This window comes from Mustela nivalis, assembly GCF_964662115.1.
Source record: "Mustela nivalis genome assembly, chromosome: 4".
Lineage (NCBI taxonomy): Eukaryota > Metazoa > Chordata > Mammalia > Carnivora > Mustelidae > Mustela > Mustela nivalis.
Genome location: NC_139023.1, coordinates 23293351 through 23319873, shown reverse-complemented (window position 1 = coordinate 23319873; position 26523 = coordinate 23293351). Strand labels below are relative to the sequence as shown.

The 26523-nt window shown below is 40.6% G+C and overlaps 1 protein-coding gene across 3 annotated transcripts in view; it reads right to left on the bottom strand.

Annotated features, from left to right (window-relative positions):
* NMU (neuromedin U) overlaps positions 1 to 3645 on the bottom strand; it is a 179816-nt gene extending 176171 nt beyond the window's left edge. For 2 of the 3 annotated variants that reach the window (XM_082728667.1, XM_082728663.1), the window contains exons 1-2: positions 3223 to 3645; positions 2780 to 2831 (exon numbers count right to left, since the gene is read on the bottom strand). Coding sequence is in view for 1 of the 3 variants with exons in the window: in XM_082728663.1 (XP_082584789.1) it covers positions 2780 to 2791 (12 nt within the window). In the remaining 2 variants the exon portion in view is untranslated. Of the gene's footprint in view, positions 1 to 2779; positions 2834 to 3222 lie in introns of those variants that run through there. The other variant, XM_082728665.1, reaches the window with a different exon arrangement.
* Positions 3646 to 26523: the final 22878 nt, after the last annotated feature.

Sequence of the window (26523 nt, the reverse complement as noted above, 5' to 3'; positions counted from 1 at the left end):
GGGTAAGCAGGATAAAGAAAAGGGAAAAGCAAGGCATAGATGTGGGTCCAACTGCAGTCCACCCCAGCCTGATCCACAGGAAGCTGCCTAGCACATGGTAAAAGGGCTACCAATGACATGGCCAAAGGGCTCCTCTTTAAGGCAGAAGGGATGGTACCCCAGGATCTGTCATCTTTTAGCCACAGGCCACACCTGGGAGTCTTGGGGTGTAACCTCCTGGGCATTTCTTGGCAGGGCAGCTTCCATCAACAGGGAATTCTACAGAGAAGATACAGCTGTGAGCTGTTGGCAGCCTGTATTCATAGCCCCTGGAGAATGTGGACTCCTACATACCCGAAAAACTATTTCAGTTTTCCTGGGACTGAATGACAGCAGCTCTAATGACAGCAGCTCTTTCATATGCTTGTCAAAACTAAGTACTAATGGATGAAAGTATTCAGAATGCCATTTCATATTACATAGTGTATGTAATTCACTTAGAATCACACATAGCACACAGTAAATATTGCTCAATAAATGTTATGTTACTGTTGTTGCTGTTAGTGTGTCCTCAGAAATACCTGTACCAGGTATATCATTGTCCAAGTGCTATCCGGATGTCTACAAGTGAAATTTCTATTCAAACATTAGTTAAGGACAATCTAAAGATTCCACATCTAGGTGACTGCCTAGATAAATGTGCACATCATTTTTATCTGACATTTTCTCCAAGTTCAAGATCAAGTAAGTGTATGTAACCTTTTTTGTGTTTGTTATTAAAGAATAGGGATTGGTGTGAAAAAGAGAAAGCTTTTCTTCTAAGATCAGGAAAAAGACAAGGATGTCAACTCTTGCCACTTTTATTCAACACAATATTGAACATCCTAGCTGTAGCAATCAAACAAGAAAAAGAAATAAATGGTAATAAGTTGGTAAGAAATAAGTAAAACTCACTATTTGCAGATGGCATGATGCTATATATCGAAAACCTTAAAAACCCCACCAAAAAACTTCTAGAACTGATCATTTCAGTTACAGGACAGAAATTAATATATAAAAATCTGTTGTATTTCTATACACGAATACAGCAGAAAGTAACACAAAAGAAATTAAGAAAACAATCCCATTTATAGTTTCCCCAAAAAAGAACAAAATATCTAGGAATAAACTCAACCAATCCAAGGTAAAAGACTTATACCCCCAAAACTGTAAAATATTGATGAAGAAATTGAAGATGACACAAATGAACGGATTGGGGGAATAAATATTGTTAAAATGCCCACAGTACCCAAAGCAACCTACAAATTTAATGAAACTCTATCAAAATACCAATAGCAGTTTTTACAGAACCAGAGAAAACAATACCAAAATTTGTATGGAACAACAAAAGACCCTGCCTGAATAGCCAAAGCAATCTGAGGAAGAACAAAGCTGAAGGTATCACAATAGCAGATTTCAAAATAAATGACAAAGCTACCCTAATAAAAACAGTATGGTACTGGCACAAAAATAAACACTAGAACAATGGAACACAATAGAGAACCCAGAAGTAAATCCACACTTATATGGCCTATTAATCCATGACAAAAGAGGCAAGAATATATAATAGGAAAAAGATAGTCTGTTCAACAAATTGTGTTGGGATAACTGGACAGCTATGTGTAAAAGAATGAAACTGGACCACTTTCTTACACTATACACAAAAATTAAGTAAAAATGGATTAAAGACATAAATGTGAGACCTGAATCCATAACACTCCTAGAAAAAGGCATAGGCAGTCATTTCTTTGCTAACAGTTGTAGAAACATTTTTCTAGTTGTATCTTCTCGGGCAAGGGAAACAAAAGCAAACACAAACTACTGGGAATACACCAAAATAAAAAGCTTTCACACAGCAAAGGAAACCATCAAAAAAACAAAAAGGCAACCTGCTGAATAGGAGAAGATATTTGCAAATGATATACCTGATAAAGGGTCAATACCAAAAAATACATAAAGAACTCATAAACTCATACACCAAAAAAGAACTCAACACCAAAAAAAAAAAAATCTGATTTTAAAAATGGGCAGAGGAGCTGAATAGACTTTTTTTTCCAAAGAAGATGTACAGATGGTCAAAGACACATGAAAAGATGCTCAACATCATCAGGGAAATGAAAATCAAAACCACACTGAGCTATCACCTGACACCTGCCACAATGGCTAGAAAAAAAAAGAAAAAAAAAGTGTCAGCAAAGATGTGGAAGAAAAGCAACCCTTGAGCACTGTTGGTGGAAATGCAAACTGGGCAGCCATTGTAGAAAACAGTATGGAAGTTCCTCCAAAACCAAAAACTTAAAAATAGAATTACCAGATGATCCAGCAATCCCACTACTCGGTATTTACCCAAAGGAAAAAACAGAAACACTAATTCCAAAAGTTATATGCAACCCTATGTTTTTGCAGCATTATTTACAATAGTTAAGATAATGGAAGCAACCACAGTGTTCATCCACGGGTGAATGGAGAAAGATGTGGTATATCTATACCATGGAATAATACCCACAAAAAATGAGATTCTGCCATTTGCAACAACATGGATGTAATGCTAAGTGAAATAAGGGAGACAGAAAAGAACAAATACTATATGATTTCACTCGTTTGTGGAATTTAAGAAATAAAACAAACCAAGACCAAAAAATAATAATAATAATAATAAGGGAGGATGACTCTTAAATACAGAGGAAAAACTCCTGGCTGCCAGAGAGGAAGTAGGAGGAGGTATGGGTGAAATAGATAAAGGGATTAAGAGTACACGTACCTTGATGAGCATTAACTAATGTGCAGAACAGGTGAATTCGTAGGCTGTGCACCTGAAAGTAATATAACACTGTGTGTTAATTATATTTCATTCTTTTTTTTTTTTTTTAAGGGAAGTCCAGCTGAATAAAAGAGCGGGTACTATCTCCACACTGGCTGAGATCTGCTTCTGCCGCAGACCCTCACTAGACGTCTTCTTCACCCAGCTCCCGACGGAAAAACCAAAACCAAAAATAAAACCCCTCTCTCACCTGCTGTGTGACCCCAATCACAAGACCAGAGTCTTCCTCAAGGGTTTCCACAAAGCCACACCCCGTACTTGGAGGGACACCTACAATCAATCCCAGGGGCCAGACCTCTGATTCTTGCACTCTCCAGAGGCAAATATAGAAAATCTGGACTCTCCTTTCTCCTCCACCTCCTAGTTTTGGAAACCACACTGACCTCTTAGTCACAGCTGACTCAAGAGGGTGGGAAGGGTCCGTGGCGAGTAGGCACGTTCCCCCGCAGAGAGAAGGCGGCGATTCTCGCGTCAGGGGGTGCCAGCACGTCGAGGAGGGGGCGGGCTTCGCCGCAGTGGCCGCTTCCCCCCGGGTCCCGGCGAAGGAGCCGCGCGCTCCGGCCGAATTTCGGAACCAGCACGCCAAGGGGAGCCCCCATGGCAGAGGCGGCCCTGGCCGGGGCGGGCGGGCGCCTGGGCGGCTGTTACCTTTTCGTCTACCGGGTCAGTCCGCAGGGGAGTGTCAGGGTCCCGGGCCCCCGCCCGCCGGGCTTCCCTTTGGCCCCCGCAGGACTGGGACCCGGCCGTAGCCACTCGGGAACCTCGGCGCTCGCCCTCCCCCGGGACGCCGCTGTCTGGAGGGAGGGGGCGGGGCGCCGGGAGGCCCCGCCCCGGCCCCGCCCCTCGGGCTGAACGACGCTTTAGATTTCCTCCCCCCTGGGCGCCTCGGGTTAGGCAGTCCGCGGGTGAGCCCGGGATGGGAAGGGAGGTGCTAGCGTGGCCGTGCAGCGGGCTTGGAGTGGGGCAATTTGAACCTTTACTTTTATTTGGGAACTACTAAGGGTACACTGTGGAGGTAGATGTAGTATTTACATTCGTTCTTAAAATAATGTGACTCTAAAATCAATTTTGCGGGAGTGAGGGAGACCCTCAGGGTGGTGACCAGCAAAGAGGTGCCCTTACGTGCAAAGTTGGAGAAGCGCGGTTGGGTACGCGGGTGTTTCTTTTAAGCGCTTAGTGCCTGCCGGGCCGGGGAGCACAGGGTCGGGCTCAAGGACACGCCCTCCTCGTGGAGCCTCGCCCCCGCCCCGCAAGCCCGGGCCCCCAGGGGAGCGCGGACCCGCCCTAAGTCAACCTCCTCTGCAGGGAAGTCTGATTCTGGGCCCTCACGGAAAGCTCTGAAATGGTGGGAGATTTAAAAAAAAAAAAAGCCGTAAAAGAACCTCGTGGAAGTGGGCGGTGCAAGCCAGAGTCTTTACTTGGCTCCGGGATGAATGGTACTGACGGCTCAAAGGGGCCTGGAGGGTCTCTTCCTAGGCTGATTTATAAGTTTCCGCGTATAGTTTTGATGGAGCAACTTAACAAAATTAACAAAAATTGCTTTCCATTTCATGGGAAACGAAGTTAAATGCACTTTGGTTGTTTTTTAAGTACCTGCAATGCCATCTAGGCATGGTCGCATACTGAGCTGGTCCCCCGGGGTGTTCCCGGGGTGTTCTGTTGGAGAGGCCTCAAAACAGAATCATGCTTGACCGGGAGAAAATACGCATGTAGAAAGAGGTTGCCTTTTTAGGTTCTCTTGGCAGAAAGGAGTAGCAAGTTTAAAGCTTCATGGAGAGTGAAGTTGTCTTTTGGAAGACCCTCCAAAAACGAAGAGCCTTAGGAGAGAAACATACTGAGCTGGAGAAATCTGTTCTCCTCCTGTATCTTCCTCCTGTGTTTCTCCTTTAGGACTCACACAAAGCACTTCGTATGTGGTCACCAAACGTACAGAGGTTTTTTCCCACATCAAGTAGTTCTCGGTGACGCCGGCTGGGAGACCTACAGTTTAACGGGATTTGAGCACTATCTATGTGGACACGGTGTCAGATCCCACAGTTGCAGGGCTCAGTTCCACAACACTGGACCCTACTTCAGATGCCCATTGCAAATAGCAGGTTATCAACAAAATCTGTCCAATCTGGCTGCAAACTGGAGTTTCCATGAGCTCCTTCCCTTTGGATTTGATTATTTCCTGGAACAGCTCAGGGAACTCAGGGGGAAACTTACATTTACATTTGCTAAAGGATATGATAAAGGATACAGATAAACATTCGGATGAAGAAGTACAGGGGAGAGGTAGGGAAGGGCGCTGACCACAGCAGATTCTGTGCCAGTTCAGTTGGGGTGCATCATCTTCCCAGAAAGTTGCCCAAATCCTATGCTAATGGCATTTTCATGGAACGTGTGGGCACAGTCGATTATCAACTCCCATTTCCACCCTTTTCCCCTGTCTGGAGAAGTGGAGGGGAGGCCTGAAAATTCGAAGCTTCTAATTATGGCTTGGTGTTCCTTGGGACCCACCCTCATCTAGGAGTTATCTAAGAGTCCACTCGGAGTCACCTCAAAAAAACAAAAGATGCTTCTAGTGCTCTTAACACTTAGGAATGGACAGGTTTTAATGAGCCTCGTGTCAGGAATGGTTTTGCATTGGCCTGAGGATCAACTAACTCTCTCATTAGATTTTAAAGGCTCTTTCTAGTTGGCCTCACTCTCCACTTTCTTCTTTAACCTCGCCTCTTTTTTCCCTCCCTGCTTCTCCATCTCCTGCCACACCTCCTTCCCAATGGCCCTTGTTAAAATACTCTGATTTCCTCTAGGTATAGGAATGCCTCTTTGAACAATCAGCCTGAAATGCTCTTTGGGCTTTTTTTTCCCTGGCTGGCTCCTACTGTTCCATCAGTAGGCGATTTTCTCCAGGGAGTTTCTGAGACTCCGCTCCATAGGCTCTTAGAGCCACACCGGCCCTCCACCACACGCCGATCACACAGTATTGTAATTGCCCATTTCCCCCTATTTTACCACCAGACTAAGCTACTAACCTATGCCCAAAAGGAAGCTGTACTTGTGAAGATCCTAAGCTTTCAAGTCCAAGAGCCTAGTTCCAACCCCACTTCCTGCATTCATAAGTTGTGTGCATTTCAGTCAGTTTCTAAACCTGAGTGTCTGTTTCCCATCTGTAAAGAAGGAAAATCACTATAAAGATTACTGAGAATTCATGTGAAGCTTTTGCATATAGCCAGGCAATTCAGTAGATGCTCACTAAATAGTTGTTATAAATCACAGCAGTTCTGTTCCAGAGTATCCTCCCTAGACTGAACTCCTCTCAAAAGAGTGGACACCTCCTCATCACCACCAACTGGAAAGAGGGGAAGAAAAAAACTATGATTTTCCTGATTCCCCCCAAATCCTCATTCGCTCTATATACTTACAGAGATTACTTGGTTTTTCATTCCTCAGTTTCTTTATCTGAACATGCATAATTAATATCATCATAGGATAGACATGAAAATATTTTGGGCAGATACAGCATTTTGAAACAACACATTCTTTTCCCTATTTTTTTTTTTAATTGAAAGCAATGGTGGTTTTAGAACTTTAAACTAGTGAAACCAGTTGGGGGCTAAGAGACCATAAATAATGTAAAACAGCAAACTCCCACTTTCAGCTATGACTCTTAACACTTTCCTTCCTGCATTTTTACCAGAAAAGAAAAGTTGTAAAACAAGTTGTTGGGAACTTCACCACACTTTCTGCCCCCATCTACCAAGATGGTGGTGAGACAAAGCAAACAAATGAGCAGCTTGTATAAAAAGCCTCAATAGTCAGGAAAATCTGTATCTGCACAACATAGCCTTAAATCATTGAGATCTGATTTTTTTTTTTAACAAACTCATCATCCATCTTAGACAAACTATTAGAAGTGAAAAATGCATTAGCATCCTGGAGAAAAAGAGATCAAGCACACACATATCTAATTTTGCTTCTTCTAATTTCTATAAAATGCTAGTAAAAAGGTTGTTTTAAGACACATGAGATAGAGGCGCCTGGGTGGCTCAGTGGGTTAAAGCCTCTCCCTTTGGCTCGGGTCATGATCCCAGGGTCCTGGGATTGAGTCCAGCATCAGGCTCTCTGCTCAGCTGGGAGCCTGCTTCTTCCTCTCTCTCTCTGTCTGCCTCTCTGCCTACTTGTGATCTCTGTCTGTCAGATAAATAAATAAAATCTTAAAAAAAAAAAAGACATAAGATAGGGATATGTAGGTGGCTCAGTCGATTAAGCATCTGCCTTCAGTTCAGGTCATGTTCCCAGGGTCCTGGGATTGAGTCTGGCATCGCCTCCCTGCTCAGCGGGGAGTCTGCTTCTCCCTCTGCCTACTACTCCCCCCTGTTTGTGCACACTCTCTTTCACACTTTCTCTGACAAATAAGTAAAATCTTTAAAAGAAGAAGAAGAAAAGAGACACAAGAGATAGAAAGAACAAGAGAGGAAACAGGCAACAAGGTCTAGAAACTAGAGAATAGTGAATGAGTGGTAATTGACTCAGAGAGCTGACCTAGACCGAATTACTAAACCTGCAGAGAGAAAGCTCAGAAGCAACAACCTAGTTCCATTACAGAATCCCAGAAAGGTCTAGAATTGGCGGCAGCAGCAGCTACCTCTGAAAATGGGGGCAAAATTGGACTATGGGAAGACTGAGTAATGTCTGTTTTAGGAGCAGGTAGATCTTCAGATCACTTTCTCCCACTCTGTGCAGCAGATCAAATGTTTCTCTACCAGCTTATCTAAATACTAGAAGTTTACTCTCTAGAGATGGATAGTAGAGTTTCTGAACAAGGTGGCATTAGGCATAGATAAAGACAGAAGTATTGTAACCAAACCAGAAATATTAACAGAAATCTTATATACTGAATATTGTAAACCTCCTGTACCCCTGTCCAATCTCTCTCTCTCTTTTTTTAAATGAGTTCTGGAATGAAATGAACCAGGGCTGTATCTTTCAAGTAGGGAATTAGAAAATACTTCTTTAGGGAATGTGAGTAATCCAAATCAATATATCTAAAGATACCCACAAAACTTCCCTGCCAAATCACCCTTCAGCGAATTCCATAGTCAAAAGCCCAGAGATTCCAATCAGTTCAGGGCTCTCAAATATGAGCAGATGGCCAAGGATTGCCAAATATCTGAAAGAAAACCCTGTAGCATAAAAGTCAGGTGAAAACAAAAGAGAGACAATTTGGAGAAGCAGAGACCACGTAGGTCAAATAGTGACATAATAATTATTATTAATGTGCTCAAGTAGATAAAGTTATTTTACCCATACAAAAAGAACATGACATTATTCCACTTTAAGACTTATGATAAAGTTATAGTAATAGAGACAATGTGGTATTGGCAATAATCATAATAATAATAAGCAGGTATATCAATGGAACAAAATAGAGAACCCAGAAATAGGACCTCCATAAATGTAGTCAACAGATATTTGACAGAGAAGCAAAGATAATACAACGGAGCAAAGATAGTCTCTTTGATAAATAGTGCTAGAACAACTGGACACTCACGGGGAAAAAAAAAAAACGAATCTAGACACAGACTTTATACCCTTCACAAAAAGTAATTCAAAATGGACCATAAGCCTAAATGTAAAAGACAAACAATGAAACTCCTAGAAGATAACATAGGAGAAAACCCAGGTGACCTTGGGTAAGGAGAGGCCTTTTTAGGTACAACACCAAAGACACAATCCATGAAAGAAATAATTGATAAGCTAGATCTCATTAAAATTAAAAACTTCTGCTCTGTGAAAGACAAGATCAAGACAACAAGAAGACAAGCCCCAGACTGGGAGAAATGGGAGAAAATAATTTGCAAAAGAGACATCTCATAAGGAGCTGTTATACAAAATACTTTTTTAAAAAGCCTCTTAAAACTGACAATAAGAAAACAAAAAACTCGGGGTGCCTGGCTGGCTCAGTAAGTTATGTGGCTGCCTTCGGCACAGGTCATGATCCCAGGGTCCTGGGATTGAGCCCTGTGTCGGCTCCCTGCTCAGTGGGGGAGTTGGCCTCTCAGCCTTCCTCTCCCTTTGTCCCTCTTCCCTGTACTTGTGCTCGCTCTCTCTCTCTACCTCGATCTCAAGTAAATAAATAAATAAAATCTTAAAAAAAAAAACCCTCAATTATAAATAGGCCAAAGACCATAACAGAGACCTCACCAAAGAAGATATATAGATCACGAATAAGCACATGAAAAGATGCTCCACATCATATGTTATCAGGGAAGTGTAAATTAAAGCACTGAGATACTACTATATCTATATAGATACTACCATCTATAAGAATGTCCCAAATCCAGAACACTGACAACAGCAAATGCTGCCAAGAATGTGGAACAGCAAGAACTCTCATGCATTGCTGGTGGGGATGCTTAATGGTACGGTCACTTTGGAAGACAGTTTGGCAGTTTCTTATGAAACTAAACCTACTCCCACTATATAATCCAGCAATGGTGCTCCTTAGTATTTAACCAAAAGGGTTGAAAACTTAAGTCCACCCAAAAACCTGCACATAGTGCCTATAGCAGTTTTATTCATACTCTTAAAACCTGGAAGCAACCAAGATGCCTTTCAGAAGGTGAATCGGTAAATAAACTCTGGTACTTCAGACAATGGACTATTATTCAATGCTAAAAAGAGATGAGCTATCAAGCCTTGAGAAGACATGGAGAAAACTTAAATGCATATAACTAGGTGAAAGAAACCAATCTAAGAAGGGTATATACTGTATGATTCCAATGATATGATATGATATGATATGATATGATATGATATTCTGGAAAAAAAAATCAGTGGTTTGGGGTGGGTGGAGGTTGGGGTAGGTGGGGAGAGGAATAAGCAGACCACAGAGGATTTTTAGAACAGTGAAAATACTATGTATGATATTACAATGATGGATACGTGTTATACATTTCTCCAGACCCATAGAATGTGCAGCACCAAGAGTGAATTCAAAGGTAAAGTATGGGCTTTCAGTAGTTATGATATGTCAATATAGGAACATCCTTGGTTTTTAAAAAGAAAAGGCACCATTGTGGTGAGTGAGGGGTGTTGATAGTGAGAAAAGCTATGCAGGTGGGAGAGCAGGCGCTAAATGTGCAATCTGTACCTCCCTCTCCATTTTGTCACAGACCTAAAACTGCCCGAAAAAATGAAATCTTTGAAAAAAAGTAATCTTTAAAAAGAAAGAATAGGATATTCTTTTTAAAAAAGGGACATTCAGAAAATCAAAAGTTTTTGGAAATTACATGTGTAAGAACAGAAATTAAAACTCAATAGAAGGATTGGGAGATGAAATTTGAAAAACATTCCACAAGTTAAGCCTCTGCCTTTGGCTCAGGTCATGATTGCAGGGTCCTGGGATCGAGCCTCGCATCCGGCTCTCTGCTCAGCGGGGAGCCTGCCTCCCCTTCTCTCTCTGCCTATTTGTGACCGCTCTCTCTGTCAAATAAATAAATGAAATCTTTAAAAAAAAAAATTCCACAAGGTATAAAGCAAAAATACACAGAGTGCTCATTTCAGCAATACGTATATTCAAAGGGTTTAAATTTAAATATAGGGAAGATCAGCATAGCCCCTCTCAAGCATGACAATACCCAAATTCATAAAGTATTCCAAATAATAATGATAATGTTAATGGCAGCAAGTTCTACTGAGGAGACGGAGAAACCAGAACCCTTGTGCATTCCTGGTAGAAATTTTAAATGGTGGAGGCACTATGGAAAATAGTCTCACAATTCCTCAAAAAAGTAGACCATGGAGCACCTGGGGGACTCAGGTAAGTGTTCGACTCCTGATTTTGGCTCAGGTCGTAATCTCAGGGTCATGGAATCAAGCCCTGCATTGGGCTCCATGCTTAGCACAGAATCTGCTTCTCCCTCTCCCTTTGCTCCTCCTTTTGCTCGTGTTCTCTCTCTCTTCACATAAATAAAATCTTTTTTTTTTAAGGTTTTGTTTATTTTTTTGAGGGGGGCGTGAAGGGCAGAGGAGAAGCAGACTCCCCACTGAGCAGGGAGCCCCAAACAGGACCCTATCCTAGGACCCCAGGATCTTGACCTGAACGAAAGTCAGACACTTAAACAAGTGAGCCACCCAGGCACCTGCAAATAAATAAATAAAATCTTAAAAAAAAAAAAAAAAAAAAAAAAAAAAAGTAGGCACAGAGTTACCATATGCCCAGCAAGTCCGCCTCTGGGTATATATCCAAAAAAACTAAAAGCAAGGACTCCAACAGATATTTGCATACCCATGGTCATTACAACTTTATTCACAATAGCCAAAATACAAAAGCACCCCAAATGCCTATCAATGGATAAATGAGAAACAAAAGGTTGTGTGTGCATGCAGTGGAATATCATTCAGCCTCAAAAAGGAAGGAAATTCTGACACATACTACAGCATGGATGAACCCTGAGGACATGATACTCAGTGAAATAAGCCAGACAAAATGGACAAATATTGTATGATTCCACTTCTATGAGGCACCTAGAGTAGTCAAATTCTTAAAGACGGAAGCAGAATGGAGGTTACCAAGGACTGGGGATAGGTGGTAATAGGAAGTTACTGTTAATGAGCCACAGAGTTTCAGTTTGAGGTGATGAAAAAATTCTGGAGATAGATAGTGAGGACGATTCCACAGCAATACGAATATCTTTAATTCCACTTCCCTGTACACTTAAAATGGTTAAAATGGTAATTTTTTAAATTATTTTTATTAACATATAATGTGTTATTTGTCCCAGGGGTACAGGTCTGTGAATCATCAGGCTTACACATTTCACAGCATTCACCATAGCACATACCGTCCCCAGTGTCCATAACCCCACCACCCTCTCCCTATCCCCCTTCCCCCCAGCAACCCTCAGTTTGTTTTGTGAGCTTAAGAGTCTCTTATGGTTTGTCTCCCTCCCGATCCCATTTGTTTCATAAAATAGTAAATTTCATGTTATGTATATTTTGCCACAATTTTTAAATCTAGCAATTCAACATATAACTTAGAGCTACAGAGACAAATATTAGAAGTAACAACGCTGAATGTTGAAAGTGTTATCCTCTGATCTTAGGAAAAGGGCAGGGGGGGGGATGGGACGCTGGTTTTCAAACAAGATTTGTTAAACTACTTATCTTTTTAAATGATGTGCATGTAAAATTTTGATAACACTGGAAACCAGTAACAATCAAAAGAGTTTGAAACAATTTTATTGAAGTCTATTAACTTTATAGGTAAGAAATCATAGGGTGGGTAGGACCATTTGGCCAAGGTGACCTAAAACAATAAGTAGCAGATTAAGAGGTCGAACAAACATGTTCTAAATCAAAGTTCAGCTTCTTACCACGACATATTGCACCCCATAATAGCATCTTCCTGAATGTCCTAAAATAAACTTCTGGGAGTCCTGCCTTAAGCCTTCTTAAATTACTTGTCTTCATGTTTTATTAAATGCCTAATAATACTACAGATTTTTCCATTTTGCCTAGCACTCTTCGTTAAAAATGAACTTTTTTTCTAGTCCAAACACACTTCCGAAGTAACATACTCTTCCCAATTTTCTTCTCTATCTTCATAATTCAAAATGAATGGAATTTTTGAGCAGGCACTTGATGTCACTCCTTGAATCATTGGAGTCTTGGTTATTGATGATGAAGACACTGTCCTTTATTTCTTGTGTGCAGTATTTTGCATTGAATCTAAAAGCCTAACCATGGTAACCTTTATGGCAATAGAAAGCATTTCCATTTCAATTCAATGCAAGTCACCAATTTAATATTAATTTTACTGTCATTTTTCTCCTTTAGAAATATGATATCATTATAAAGAACAGTTAGACTAAGCAATGATACATAATTTACCATGCTTCAGACTTTAGAATAAAACTCTGTGTAGACACTTCTTCCAATAATACTCCATTAGTTATCAGTTGAACATACACTTTGCATCTATAAAATAATTTTTTAAAGAACTGTAAGGACCTGTCATAAGCATATTCTTCAACACTGACAAAGTGCTTTTTCCCAGAATAATGTGCTTGACAAGTCATCAATCTTAGAACTCTAAATAGAGATTTATTATGCTTTTAAGATAGCACTCCTATCACAATAGTGCAGATTACTATGTATGGATTCCAGTCTATGCGACGGTCTCAACCAGGCTGTGTGCTTCCTAAGGTCAAAGCAGCATGGGACTACATACAGAATAAATGCTTATTAAGCACTGTAATAACTAAGTAATGGATCAGAGTATGGGATCATGGAATGTTAAAGCTGGAATGGGTCCCAGGGATCTATGGGTCTGGCTACCCCTTTTTTACAATTGAAGAAATACTAATAAACACTTGATTGTGCACTTGGGTCAGACATTTCACCCATATTTGCTCACAGCCGCCCCACTAGATGGACAAAGAAACAGAACTAGAGACTTCAAGTCATGTGACCAGGATCACACACCTGGTCAGCGCTCACACTGGGACTCGAACCAAGGTGACGGGAGACCATGGTTTCTGCTTTGATGTAGCACAGAAACAGACATTGACTGATTTACATGTGATCATATGGCTGGCTGCTGATGTCAGGCCTAGACTTCAGATTGGCTGACTGCCCAGTATGGTAACTTATTGTCAGATCCACTAGTGCAAGTATTAAGTTAAAAATGAGTTTTAGTCTGCTGATGTTCTTGACTATAATTCCTTATTTTTGTATAGTGAAATCTGAGAAGACCATACATGTACATTATATCTGCAAAATTGCTTCTCTGAAATGCATATATAACATGGAAAAACATCAGTTCTGATTCTCTTCCATTTCTTAAATAAAGCAACAGAGGCTCAGAGAGATGAAGAAACTAATCCAAGACTATGCCAAAAATGCCATAGCTAACGAAAGACAGGGAAGTGGAATGAGGTCTCCTGCCCCCTAACAAAGGGCTGCCCCTCCTACACACTCTGGTTCCATGTGTTGACGGAAATCTGTTTCCCATGATCTATAAATCCATATTCCAAATATATCCTTCTGGAACTTCCCATTTCTCCAATGATATTCATTTGTATTTACAAATATTTCCAATCTATGGTTTACTCTTTACCCAATACTCTCTGTATCAGATCTAATTTGTACTCTTCCTCACGTTAGCTCTCTGTCACTTGCCACTTGCCATTTGCTCGGTGGAAAGTTCTGGCTACCTCCCCCACTGCCTCTCCTCCTCACACTGTGGAAGTTCTCCTTCTTGCAAGGGGGAAGACTGGAACTGGCATGGCTGCCATCATGCTCAGAATTGTGGCAGCCATAGCAGCTTCAATACCAAATCCAGTCTTCGCAGATCCAAAGAGAAACTCTGTACTGCAAAGCATGGAAATATGTATTTCCCATCAGCTGTCTGAAGAGGTCAATTAACACAACAAAAATGAGACAAACTTTTTACCAATGAGAGTCAAAAGGCAGGAGGGAGCCAAGAGATAAATTCATTTTCTTTCTTTCCTAGAACAGATTGCCTCGTGTACAATGGTTCCATAAAGCCTATCTGAAGACATCCTACTTGACCAAGTACAAGCTGTGTTTCTTTTTGAAGCTTTGTCCAGTGTGGTAACATTCCACCCTCCCTCTCTGCCTCACGCTCCTTTCCCCCTCACTCTTGTTGCCCTGGGATTGCATTCCCAAGTAAAACATTCTCATGAACACTTTGTCTCGGGTTCTGTTTTCTATCCCATTCATACCATAAAAGCTTATTTTTTGAAGGAATAAAGCTCTTGCAAAGTAAAAATATCCTTTCACAAATTTATCTGGAAATTATTTAGATGAATACTCTTTTCTGAGATCTCCTGAGTCGTGGCGATGGGGAGAGGAGACATATAGGAGGAAGCAGAAGAGGTAGAAGGTGAAGGTAATGACCATTTAGCCTTATGTTTCTCTCCACTTTAAAAGCAGTTAAACATCTCTGCTCTTAGCAGACATGTGGTATTTGCTAATGAACCTAGAGCTTTGAAGATCTTCAAGTGAGGTGAGGAAGTGGATGTGTACATTCCTCTAAAATATCTAGAATATCTAGGCTAATGGAAACTCTTTGGATTGTTGTTCAGTTCGATGGTAAGGACCAGAATATTAGCTACCTGCTCTGAGCTTGGAGGAAGAAAGAAGTTTAATCTATGGGAAGAAAGGCCCAGAGAAGCAGTTGGCAACCCTCAGAACTCAAAAAACACCAGCCTAGCGTATTAATCGTGATTTTTATTTTATTTATTTTATAATGTTTGGACATTGTGGGGGTCTTGCAGACGTGCCTCCTAGGGACAGCTGATTTCCAAGGACTCTTTTTTATTTTTATTTTTTTAAGATTTTATTTTTAAGGAATCCCTACATCCAACATAAGGCTCAAACTCACCACCCTGAGATCAAGGGTCGCATGCCCCCAACTGAGCAAGCCAGGTGCCCCCAGGTGAGTTAATTTTTAAAGATAGCTAACAACTCATCCCTGAACATGCCCTTATATGCAAACCAACCAACTCATAGCCCACACCCCAATCACTTTCTTTATCATACTCTCACTCACCTAGCCAATACTCCCCCTGCCCTAAATCACTCCAGGGCCAGGTACTTGATAGCTAGAAACCACTTCCCATAGCCCAGAGCCTATAGAAACGATTCAAACCATCTGATCCTAGTAATACACCCTGCCTTGCTTTTCCCGAAGATACCATAGCAAGGCTTTGTATCCACGCTTTCTCCTCCTCCTTCTGCCTCCTGATGCACTCTGGTGCTTCCCATGTTGTCCTGCATGGAATGCTATGTCTCCTTTCTCCAGAGGTCTGTGAATATGAATTTCTTCCTTCATGAAAATCATGTCTATGTCTTTGTGTTTTACCATAGCTGATGAAAAACAATCCCAAGTACATTGGGGTGCGGGGTGTTACATTTTTATTTATATCTTGAATTTTTTTTCAGTGTTCCAGAATTCATTGTCTATGCACCACACCCAGTGCTCCATGCAACACGTGCCCTCCTTAATACCCACCACCAGGCTCACCCAACCTCCCGCCCCGCCCCTCCAAAACCTCAGATTGTTTTTCAGTCCACAGTCTCTCCTGGTCATCTCCCCCTCCAATTTCCCCCAGCTCCCTTCCGAGTACATTTTTTTGACACCAGCCCAATAGCACTCCTCCTCAGAGACCTGATTTTCGGCTGCATGGGGTCTCTTCTTTAAGTTTCTAAGTTTTAATAATCTCAACCTCCTTCCTTTGCTTTACCAGTCCTAGAGGGTGGTTGTTACTTTCAGCAGCTGCTACATCCAGGACACGGTGCTTCTTTTAACTTTTCAGTTGAAGATTCTTTTTATCTAGTCAACAATTCTTCATATTAAATCTCCTCTGTCAAAATAACTGTTGTTTTCTTTCTCTTGACTAGACCCTGATGAATACACAATTTTATGGTTAGTCCTGGCACTTGGGTTTGCATCAGAGCTTAATAATTAATCAATAGCTCATGAGATATTGCCAAAGTAGGGGTAAGGTGCGTGTGGCATAAACAGCCCGCGAAAATTTTGGGAAATCGAAGAGATTCAGATCAACATATGATGTGTCATTCTCAAGAAAATAATGCTAAATTCCTCATACTTGCCAATTCCTCATCTCAGGCAGCAGTGACGTTCTAAATCTTCACCTTTTATTAAATCAATAGAGGAGATATATCCAAGTCTATTGTCAACAAAAGTCATGATACATTTCTGATCTTATGAAGATCAAGAGGGTGTCAAAATCATGTCTTTGTCACTGGGCCTCTGTAACAAAATACTATAAACGGAGTGGCTTATCAACAAACATTTATTTTGCACAGTTCTGGAGGCTGGAACTGTGAGCTCAGAGTGCCAGTGTGGTCAGGTTCTGGTGAGAGCTCTCTGCTGAGTTGCAGACTAAAGACTTCTCTTTGTACCCTCACATGAAGAAAGAGAGTAAAGGATCTCTCTAGCCTCCTCTTGGAAAGGCATTATACCCATCACAAGGGCTCTACCCTAATGACCTGAAGAGCCCCCCAGCCACCCCACCTCCAAATACCATCACATTGGGAGTAAAGACCCAACATACGAATTTAGGACATAAGCATTCCATCCACAACAACATGCATAATAGAGAACAAGACCTTGCTCTGGGACAAACTTCTCAATGACATCCTTATGTTTCTAGCACATGAGCATCACTCAGTTATGCCACCTATTATTGTGATGATGGATAATGGGAAATACAGGTATCCCCTGCTTATCAAAAGTTTGCATTAAGCCACTTTGATTTTTATGAAAGACCTACATTATTGCCTGTTTTTGTTAACTGAGAGAAATCCAAAGAGTATTTCTGTTTTTATGCAAAGGGGGGGGGGTGTGTGAAAGAAAAACAGAACGCAACAGTTTTTGCAGCGAGCCATTACAGAGAAATGCACATCTCAAGCAGCAAAAGCAGAACCACCAAGCTCCTTCCCCAGGAACCACACTGAGCATCTCACCTTCAAGCTGAGATGGTTCCAAACAGTGCCTGGGAGCATCTGTGCTTTATCTTGATTTATTTTGTGTATCTCCCAGCAAGACGTGTCCTAAAGTTTAAGAATGCCAACGAGAGGCTTTTTTGGGGGGTCTAAGAATGCTCCAAAGTTTTCCCATATAAATTAAAAATTGCCTCATGGCTTCTCACCATTTTGGCTTATGAAAGTTTGCATAGGAATGTTCCACTTTCAGACAGGGGAAAGGCGTGCTCTAGTACCTGGGTTCTAATCCAGCTATACTATTGCATACTGACTTGAAAACTTGAAAACCTTGGGGAAAACGTGAATTTCTCTGAGCTTCAGTTTCTTTATCTGTCAAATGGGATTATTAACACTAATTATTCCACCTACTTTACAAGCTTACTCAATTCACTGAAAAGTCATAGATCATCTATAGGTAAGATCTTATTTAAGGCATTCCATGATATGCAGAGAAGTAAAACATGTTCCCTGCCCTCAAGAAGTTTATAATCCAGTATTTGTCTATCCTTCAACAGTTGTGAAATACCTCCTACCAGGCATTGTACTAAGAGCTAAGAATATAGAGATGTCTAAAATATGGTTCTTTCCTTCAAGGGGCTTAAAATCTGATAGAAAGATAAAACACAGATAACTAGAACAAGAGGTAGAGTGGACAATGAAAGGTTGAAAAAAATCAGCATGGCAGTTAAAGGAATCGAAAGTCTACACCTCGTTGAGAAGGTCAGGAGAGGTTTGGTAGCTCTGGTGCTATTTGAACAGACCATGAACAAAAACCTGAAAGAAGAAAAGATGAAGGAAACGAGCAGAAGAGTGAGGCTGGTTAGCTGTCATAAGATCCTGAAGTGGACTGGAAGTGGTAGAAATCAGAGAGAAGGAATGAATGTAAGTGATACTAGATGAACAATGGTTGGAAATCCACACAGGACAATTATAGTAGTAACTGAGAGTTATGGATGAGGATATAACAGTGAATAAGGTGAGTGCAGTCTCTGTTTTCAAGGAACTTCATATTGGTTGGGAATATAAAACGATTTTAAATTTCCCCTAACAGGGTCTCTGTTTTATTTTTTTTTAAAGATTTTATTTATTTATTTGACAGAGAGAAATCACAAGTAGATGGAGAGGCAGGCAGAGACAGAGAGAGAGAGGGAAGCAGGCTCCCTACTGAGCAGAAATCCCGATGCGGGCCTCGATCCCAGGACCCTGAGATCATGACCTGAGCTGAAGGCAGCGGCTTAACCCACTGAGCCACCCAGGCGCCCAGGGTCTCTGTTTTAAAACAGAGTTTAGAAATAGAACATGGGAAGTTCAGTATAGCTGACAGATGAAGAAACAATGGCCATTGAAAAGATGGTTTGGTACATTCGCAGGCACCAAGGGGAGGGGCCATGCATGCCAAACCATAGGGAGATGCACAAAGAAGCCCTGTGTTCTGTCAAGACACAGAGGAAGAGGGGGAACGTGTGGGCAAGAGTCTTCATTATGGTTTGCACAGGGAGAAATGGGTGAGGCAGGGTAAGCAGGTTTGGGATTGGCTAGTTTGATTAATTTCAGTGGCCTCTGGGGCTTAGGAGCTGTCCACAGATGCCTGGTACTTGGCCCTGGGTCAATTACAACAGGTGGGCCTGTATAAGAGGTGATGGGATTATGAACCACCCCGCCCAGGGTCAACAAGGCGCTGGATGTCAAGGCATCACGATCCAAAAAATAAAACACATCGTTCATACAATCTCCTTAAAAGTGGGGAAGTTTATTTAGTTTTGTATCCCTGGCACCCACCACAGTACTTTGTACAGGAAAGACTCCATAATGTTTGTTGAATGATCAGGTTAATATATTCCTTCTTTGACTCTTTCACTTTATTGATGTTGGATGACTCTAACACATCCTCAGGCATCAGCTGGGTGGTCCCTTTGTTCTGGAGCTGGAGATCTTCTTTAGATTCTTCAGACTCAGGTGGGCACCCTTGGAATAGGTACTGCCATGGGTTGTCCCAATCCCCCTCTAGCGAAGGAGGGCTGTTAGCAAACAGCCTTCAGAGATTGCCCTCAGGAGATTGTGAATAAAAGTTAAATAAATAAATGATCCTTTTGAAAATTAAAGATACTATCAAAACCAAAAATGAAAAGTGAATAATATTTCTTTTGTGGCAAAACTACTTTATATTCTGGTTAGTGTTCTTTCCATTTCAAGGGACAGAAATCCAGCTTGAACTTGCTTAAGAAAAAGAGGGAATTTATTGGTAATATGACTGGAAAACTGTCCTTAGTAATGGCTGCTCTCCACTTTCCTTTGTCTCCATATCTATTTATCTCTGTATATGACCTCATCTTTCTTTTTTTTTTTAACTGAAAATAGCCTCTCTCTGTTTGGTGACAATGGCCTCAAACAGCTCCAGCTTATCTTATACTTAGAACTCTTGATCCAGTAAGGGGAGAGAGAAACCATCTTTTTTTTTTTTCCCCCAGAATCTCTACATAAATTTCAGAGGAAACTATTGAATCCAGTCTGGAGATGGAAACCACACCGGTTCCTTGAACAGGGAACAGGTGCAAAAAAGCAGTTACTAACTTGAGACTAGGATGGGTGAACAAAAAAATACTAAGGACTAAAGGAGTCCCCTCCCCATCAAGAATGAGATTCAAGCCTTTTGAAGGGGGCGTAGCTAACACAGGAACCAGAAACTGACTGGTGGTAAAAGAGACTTGCATGGGGTGCTGGCCAGGGCCAGTCTCCAGAAGCAGCTTGCCATGGTGGGAGAGTGTGGACAGGCTGCAGCTGATTTGTAGAAGAAATAAACTCCTGCCAGAAGGTATGGGCAGCTGCTGATGGGGAGAGCATGGCCCAAGGGTATACTTAGAATTACCCTGTGTAGCCACTAGGTTTCCATCCTGAATAACAGTAATAATAGAGAAACAGAACCTGGAAGGGACTGACCTTCCTACTGCTATTGCCTTGCAGGGTCACTTAATTGTCCTCTGCTAATGAAGTTTAACATTCCACTAGCTAGCTGGTGAAGGAGATATGTTTACAGGGGCCATCTATAAGATCACAAAGCAAGGCAAAGAAGGGTAGATTTGGAGCTGAGAGAGGTGAGGCTCTGTCCCACTTGGGTCATATGCCCAGCCCTGCACCAATCACTGTGACAGGGGAAAGAGTATTCTCATTAGCTAAAATGAGGCCAAGGCCATGTGCTCGTGCCTGTGCAGTGGTCAAGCAAATGGCAGGGGAAAGCAGCCCCACTGCCACACATGGAATGGCTTCTCCATGGAAAAGATGGATTCTTCCACCAGAAGAAAAGAGAGTGCAAGGCAAAGAGAAAAAAAAAAAGTAGATATCCTTTGTATATTGTATGTTGTAATATTGTATATTGTACCTATAATGTCCAGCTCCATTTGGAATTGTTGGTATAGCCAAGGGAAAACCACGGCCTTTCCCTAAGACTGATAACTACATTTTCATTCATTTAAGAGACACTTATTAAGAACCTACTAGGAGAGGAACTCATCTTACTGTCCCAAACTACTGGCATTTTTGTGGACACAGGTTGAGTTGAAAGCTCTAAAAATGAAAAGACAGTTAAAAAACAGGTTGAGACAAGAAAATAAGACCCTTACTTACAGATTAAACTGTCCTAAGGAGTATGTCTACAACTTCATAGCAAAGTTTTAAAATACTATTCATGTTCAAGTTGGAACAAGGCAGTATGGACTAGTGGTTCAGAGCACATATTATACAGTAAGACTGTCTGCGTCCAAATCCAGCTCTGTTAGAATGTGAGATTGGGCAAAGAACTGACCACTTGTGTGAAAGTCTTCTCAAACATAAATCTGGAATAACAATAATACCCACCTCATAGGACTATTGGTGAGATGAAAATAAGCTAACATCTATAAAGTTCTTAGAAGAGAAGCTGGCACCTAGTAAGCATTATACAACTATCATGCACTTATTATGAATTGGCTATTATTAGTTGGATATCAAGTAATGTGTGTTTCTATCAACTAATTTGAAATGGCCTTGTCTCCAAAATATGAAAAAAAAACTTGCTTAAAAACATCTAACTGCTACATATATATATACATATATACTAGCACCCATTCTATAGAAATAATTTTATTTTTACTACCTTATGGCATTGAGGTATTCTTCTTTTGAACACAAGTCCTATATTCCATGGAACCAAATAAAGGCAAACAAAAATTTGTTCTTGGTGTTATTCTTCAGCATTCAAAGAAAATAGAAAACTTTTCTTTATAACCTTTCTTTAAATGTTTGTAAAATTGTATGAAAAGACGAAATCGTCCCTATAAATAAATTTGTGTATATAAAAGAATATTTTTTATAAGAGCATTTTTAGGATTTCTTTTTCTTTTTCCCTTTTAGTAGGAAACTGCCTTCTATAAATCCAGTGTTTTAAAATGACACTAGAACATTCCAAGCAAGAAATGTACTCCATCTCTGGCTGAGTCAGAGAAACCCGTTCTTAATGAGGACTCTGGCACTGACTGTGAACCACTGAAGCCTTCCTATTATGACATATTCTGCAATATTAGTGATAAACTGAAGTCTGAAATATCAAATATCTCAGCAAGTCCTGATCAGTGAGTGTTAGAATGTCAGAGAAACTCTAACACCATCAGAATGGTGGTGGGCACCATCAGAAGGAATTCCATTTCTTTTCCTTTCAGGGGTAGGGCTGTAGGCTCTAATAACTCTTGCAACAGAGTTGTGGGACTATATGAAGCATCGATAACTGGGAAAAAAGAAATGGAAACCAGAGAAAACACTGGACAAAGTACATCTATTTGGAATTTATCCTAAATCATCAAAATATGTCCGCGTGCGCACGCGCGTGTGCGCACACACACACACGCACACACATACTGTCTTAGTCCATTTGGGCCACTATCACAGAATACCATAGATTGGGTGGCTCAAACACAAAACATTTGTTTCTCACAGTTCTGGAAGCTTGGGAAGTCCAAGATCAAGGTACTAGCAGATTTGGTGTCGGGTGAGAGCCTGCTTCCTGGTTCTTCTCCTTGTGTCCTCCTCATGGAAGGAACAAGGGAGTTCTCTCTAGCATCTCTTTTATAAAGATAATCCCATTCATGAGGATCCCACCCTCATGACCTAATAAACTCTCAAAGGCTGTACTTCCTAATTCTACCACATTGGGAATTAGGATTTCAACTTTCAATCTGATCTACATTCTAGATCATTGTGCACTCGCGCACACACACATGCACACACAGTATTTCTAGACTACAGTTACTAAGAACCTCTTTGATTAAAGAATATTTCTTGGATTAAGTAAAATATGATCTAATACAGTAATGGAATTTTTATGTGTGTCTTCTTTATGTGTAAAAAAGATTAAATATTTTCATCCTAACATTGTCCTGATTCCTACAAATGAAAGTTTAAGAAATATAACACAAAATAGGCAATTTTCAATCTGCATGTAAAATAACATTAAAAGTATGTTCAGGGCTCTCATAATGAAAAAGATTTGGTTACAATAATGTATTATTAATAAGATATTCTTACCAAAGGTAGAAGCAATAAATATGGGAGAGAGATGCATTACCCTTCTTGTCAAGCATTAAGTGGGGGGCTACCATGTTTCCACAGAATACTGTCTCCTCCAAGGGAAAATGGAGACAATCATGTACCTACCACTTAGCTTTATTGGAAGACTAAACAATGTATATTGCAATGGCCAACACTTAGAGTCTCGAATTGATTAGTGCTGATAAATATTTTCTCTTCTCTCTTGGAGGACGTTCCAAGACTTAGTGATACGAGGGCATACACAACCACAGCCTTTTGCATAAGCAAAAGGCCTCAGAGTGTGGGTCTAGAAAGAAGACACAGTTGGGAACTAGCCTGTATTCATAGTGTTTACCACCACTTCCTCATGCACCTTCAAAGCAGACTTGAGAAGAGGAGAACTTTGGTCCACAACCTCTCAGTTAAGCCAACTCTCTAATTCCAGGGAACAATTACTCTTAACCCCGAGCTCTGTGCAAGCCTACACTCCCATAATTTGTGAATGTGCAAAAGAGAGAATAATGTTATAACTTGTACACATTATAATCCTGTTATTATGCACAGGTAGGACACTTACTCCTGGGTACCTTAAGCAAATAAATTATTCTGTGGTTGCAAGAGAATGTAAAATTTTTACAGACTAGGTTGGGAAGTGATTACAGCAAAATTCCGAAACTGAAAATTGAAAGTAAAATTGTTCCTTGATATCTGGGGGGAAAGTGTGAGAATAAAATAGATCCGGACTGTTTACAGACCTAGAAATTATAGTCCACTCTTCTAGTTGTTGATTGTGTAGAATCCAGGCTTCAGTACCCCAATTAAAACAAAAGTTAATTAATCTGTGAGTCTTAAGGACTCGCAAGGAGGCCTTTTCTTCTGAGTAATTTACCCCCTGTATACCAGCTGGGTTAATTTGTATAGACATAAGTTTCATTATTTTACCCAGGATGGTGGACTGGCTGGACCTCTTAATGAAACCGTTGGTATTAAAATTTCCTTCTCTAAGGACATCTGTGTCACTCAGTAGGTTGTGTATCAGACTCTTGATTTCAGTTTGGGTCATGATCTCAGGGTCATGGAATCAGGCCCTCCATCAGACTCTGTGTTCACCATGAAGTCTGTTTGGGATTCTCTCTCCTTCTCCCTCTGCCCCCTGCCCTCCCCCCAACTCACTCTCCTTCTCTCTAAAATAAATAAATAAATAAATAAATATTTTTTAATGTTGCTTCCCTGTAGGAAATACATTTAGGGGATGATGGAGTTTTAAATATAAGGGTTTCCAAAAAACATCATTTTTTCCAATGGTTTCCCCATCATCATCCCCATTCACAATTCTGTAGGATTTAAAAAAAATAGATTTACAGACTAGAATAATTGCTGGCCATGAGGAAAGAATGTTTTTATAGCTCCATTAAATATTTAAAAAAAAAATTTTTTTTAAGTACTCTCTACACCCAGCATGGGACTTGAACTCATCACCCCATGGTCAAGAGCCACATGTTCTACCGACTAAGCCAGCCAGGAACCCACTATAGTTCTCTTAAATATCTTAGTGAACATTTTGGGGGGTCTATTTGTTATTTTTCTATAACCTCTTTCGTTGATGTTAGTTTCTAAAGGTTTAGAAGATTAGTTTCTAAAGTACTGTATTCCTTTCAATTAACAAAGAAATTAGGATATCTAGAGAGTTTCCTTGTTTCCCTTTTTATGATGAATTGCCATTTGTTATTTTCTTAAGGTGGAATCCTTTGATTCTTTATAACTTAGATGTTTTGATGGATTGGTCTCATAGAATGAATTAGAATCTCAAAAAAGACACTTATCAGCACTTTAATTTGACTTTTCCCCTGGACTTTCAAACAAATCAATACAATAAGAATATTCAAACCAACTTGCAAATTGTTCCTGAACACACTTGTTGACAGCAAACATTTCAATTCGGAACTGAAAGGTCACTCTGTCAGTTCCTGAATCTCTACTTTCAACATTACTTAAGACCATACCGCAATACATAGCCACTCTTCACTTACGAACTTTCAGAGAAAATTGTAGTAATTTCCTTCAGAAGTGCAGTTGAGACTCTCACAACTAGTGTGTGCCTTCATGGTAACAAGAGCAAATAGATATTGATACAGGATAAGTCATTGATAAGACTGATAACTGTGGAGTCCAGCTATGAGGATATATAATTGCAAAATCGGCTGTGCAGAAAAGGAAGAAAGTCATTGTAAGACTGTTTGATTCCCTGATTTATTCTTTTTATAAATATTTACAGATAAAGTGAGTGAATAAATGCATGCAAGAACATTGAGGTTGTGCTAGACCCTGCATATCACATAGCCTGATTGTATGGTCAGCAGAAAAAATACGGTTCCTGACCTCATAAAACTTAAGTCCAGCAGGAAAGAAAAACATTTTTAAAAATCACATAAATAAGTATCTCATTAAATTTCAATGACGATGGTGTTGATGAGTGTTCTGTCATACATCTCCATAAGAGGACTAAAACACCCAGGAAATAACTTTTCAAGTGTAAAAGCTGGAAATAATATTTTCTCTGAAAATCTCTCTCTTGTGATGTGGATCCATTATCTCATTCCCTTAGTGTAAGTGGAAAGCTGCTGTGTCATATTGCCTCTACCTTCCACGTTTCACATCTAATCAAGTACTATGGTATGTTGATTTTATCATCCCAATATATCTTCTATTCATGCCCCTTCTCCTTTTTTTTTCTTTCTTTCTTTCTTTTCGTTCTTTCTTTTTTTTTAGAGAAGGGAGAGAGAGAGTGAGAGGGACAGAGGGAGAACAAGACAAAGAATCTTTTTTTTTTTTTTAGATTTTTTAAATTTATTTATTTGACAGAGAGAAATTACAAGTACACTGAGAGGCAGGCAGAGAGAGAAAGAAGGAAGCAGGCTCCCTGCTGAGCAGAGAGCCCGATGTGGGACTCGATCCCAGGACCCTGAGATCATCACCTGAGCCGAAGGCAGCGGCTTAACCCACTGAGCCACCCAGGCGCCCAAGACAAAGAATCTTAAGCAGGCTCCACACGTAGTGCGGAGCCTGATGCAGGGCTCAATCTCACGAACCTGAGATCATGACCTAAGCGGAACCTAAGAGTCAGATGCTTAATCAACAGAACCACCCAGGCACCCACCTTCTCCATTTCCATATTTGAAAACATAGCACTAGTTCTCTGGTACTCTACCCAAATTGTTTTACTAGACTCCCGAATAGGAGATATTAAAGTAGGAAAGGACCCTAGAGATCATTCTTCAGATGGGGAAACTGAGGATCAGAAAGACAAATGTCTCACCCAGGACCCCACAATTTGGCCTAACCACAACCATACCATTAATTTTTCTCTAGAGCAGCTAATATGGAAGCCATGGAACACTATTTACTGACTGCTGACGGTCATTCCCGGCCTCTTCTTCCTTGTTAGACAATCCCCTTTCCCGTGGTAGGCACCAAAAATCATATATACTTATTTCCTAGGATGGCCATGTGACCCAGTTTGGGCGATATAAAGGGAAGTCACTGGCTGCTTTCTGAGAAAGAGTTTGCTTCTGACATAAAAAGAAATCAAGAAGAGTTACCAA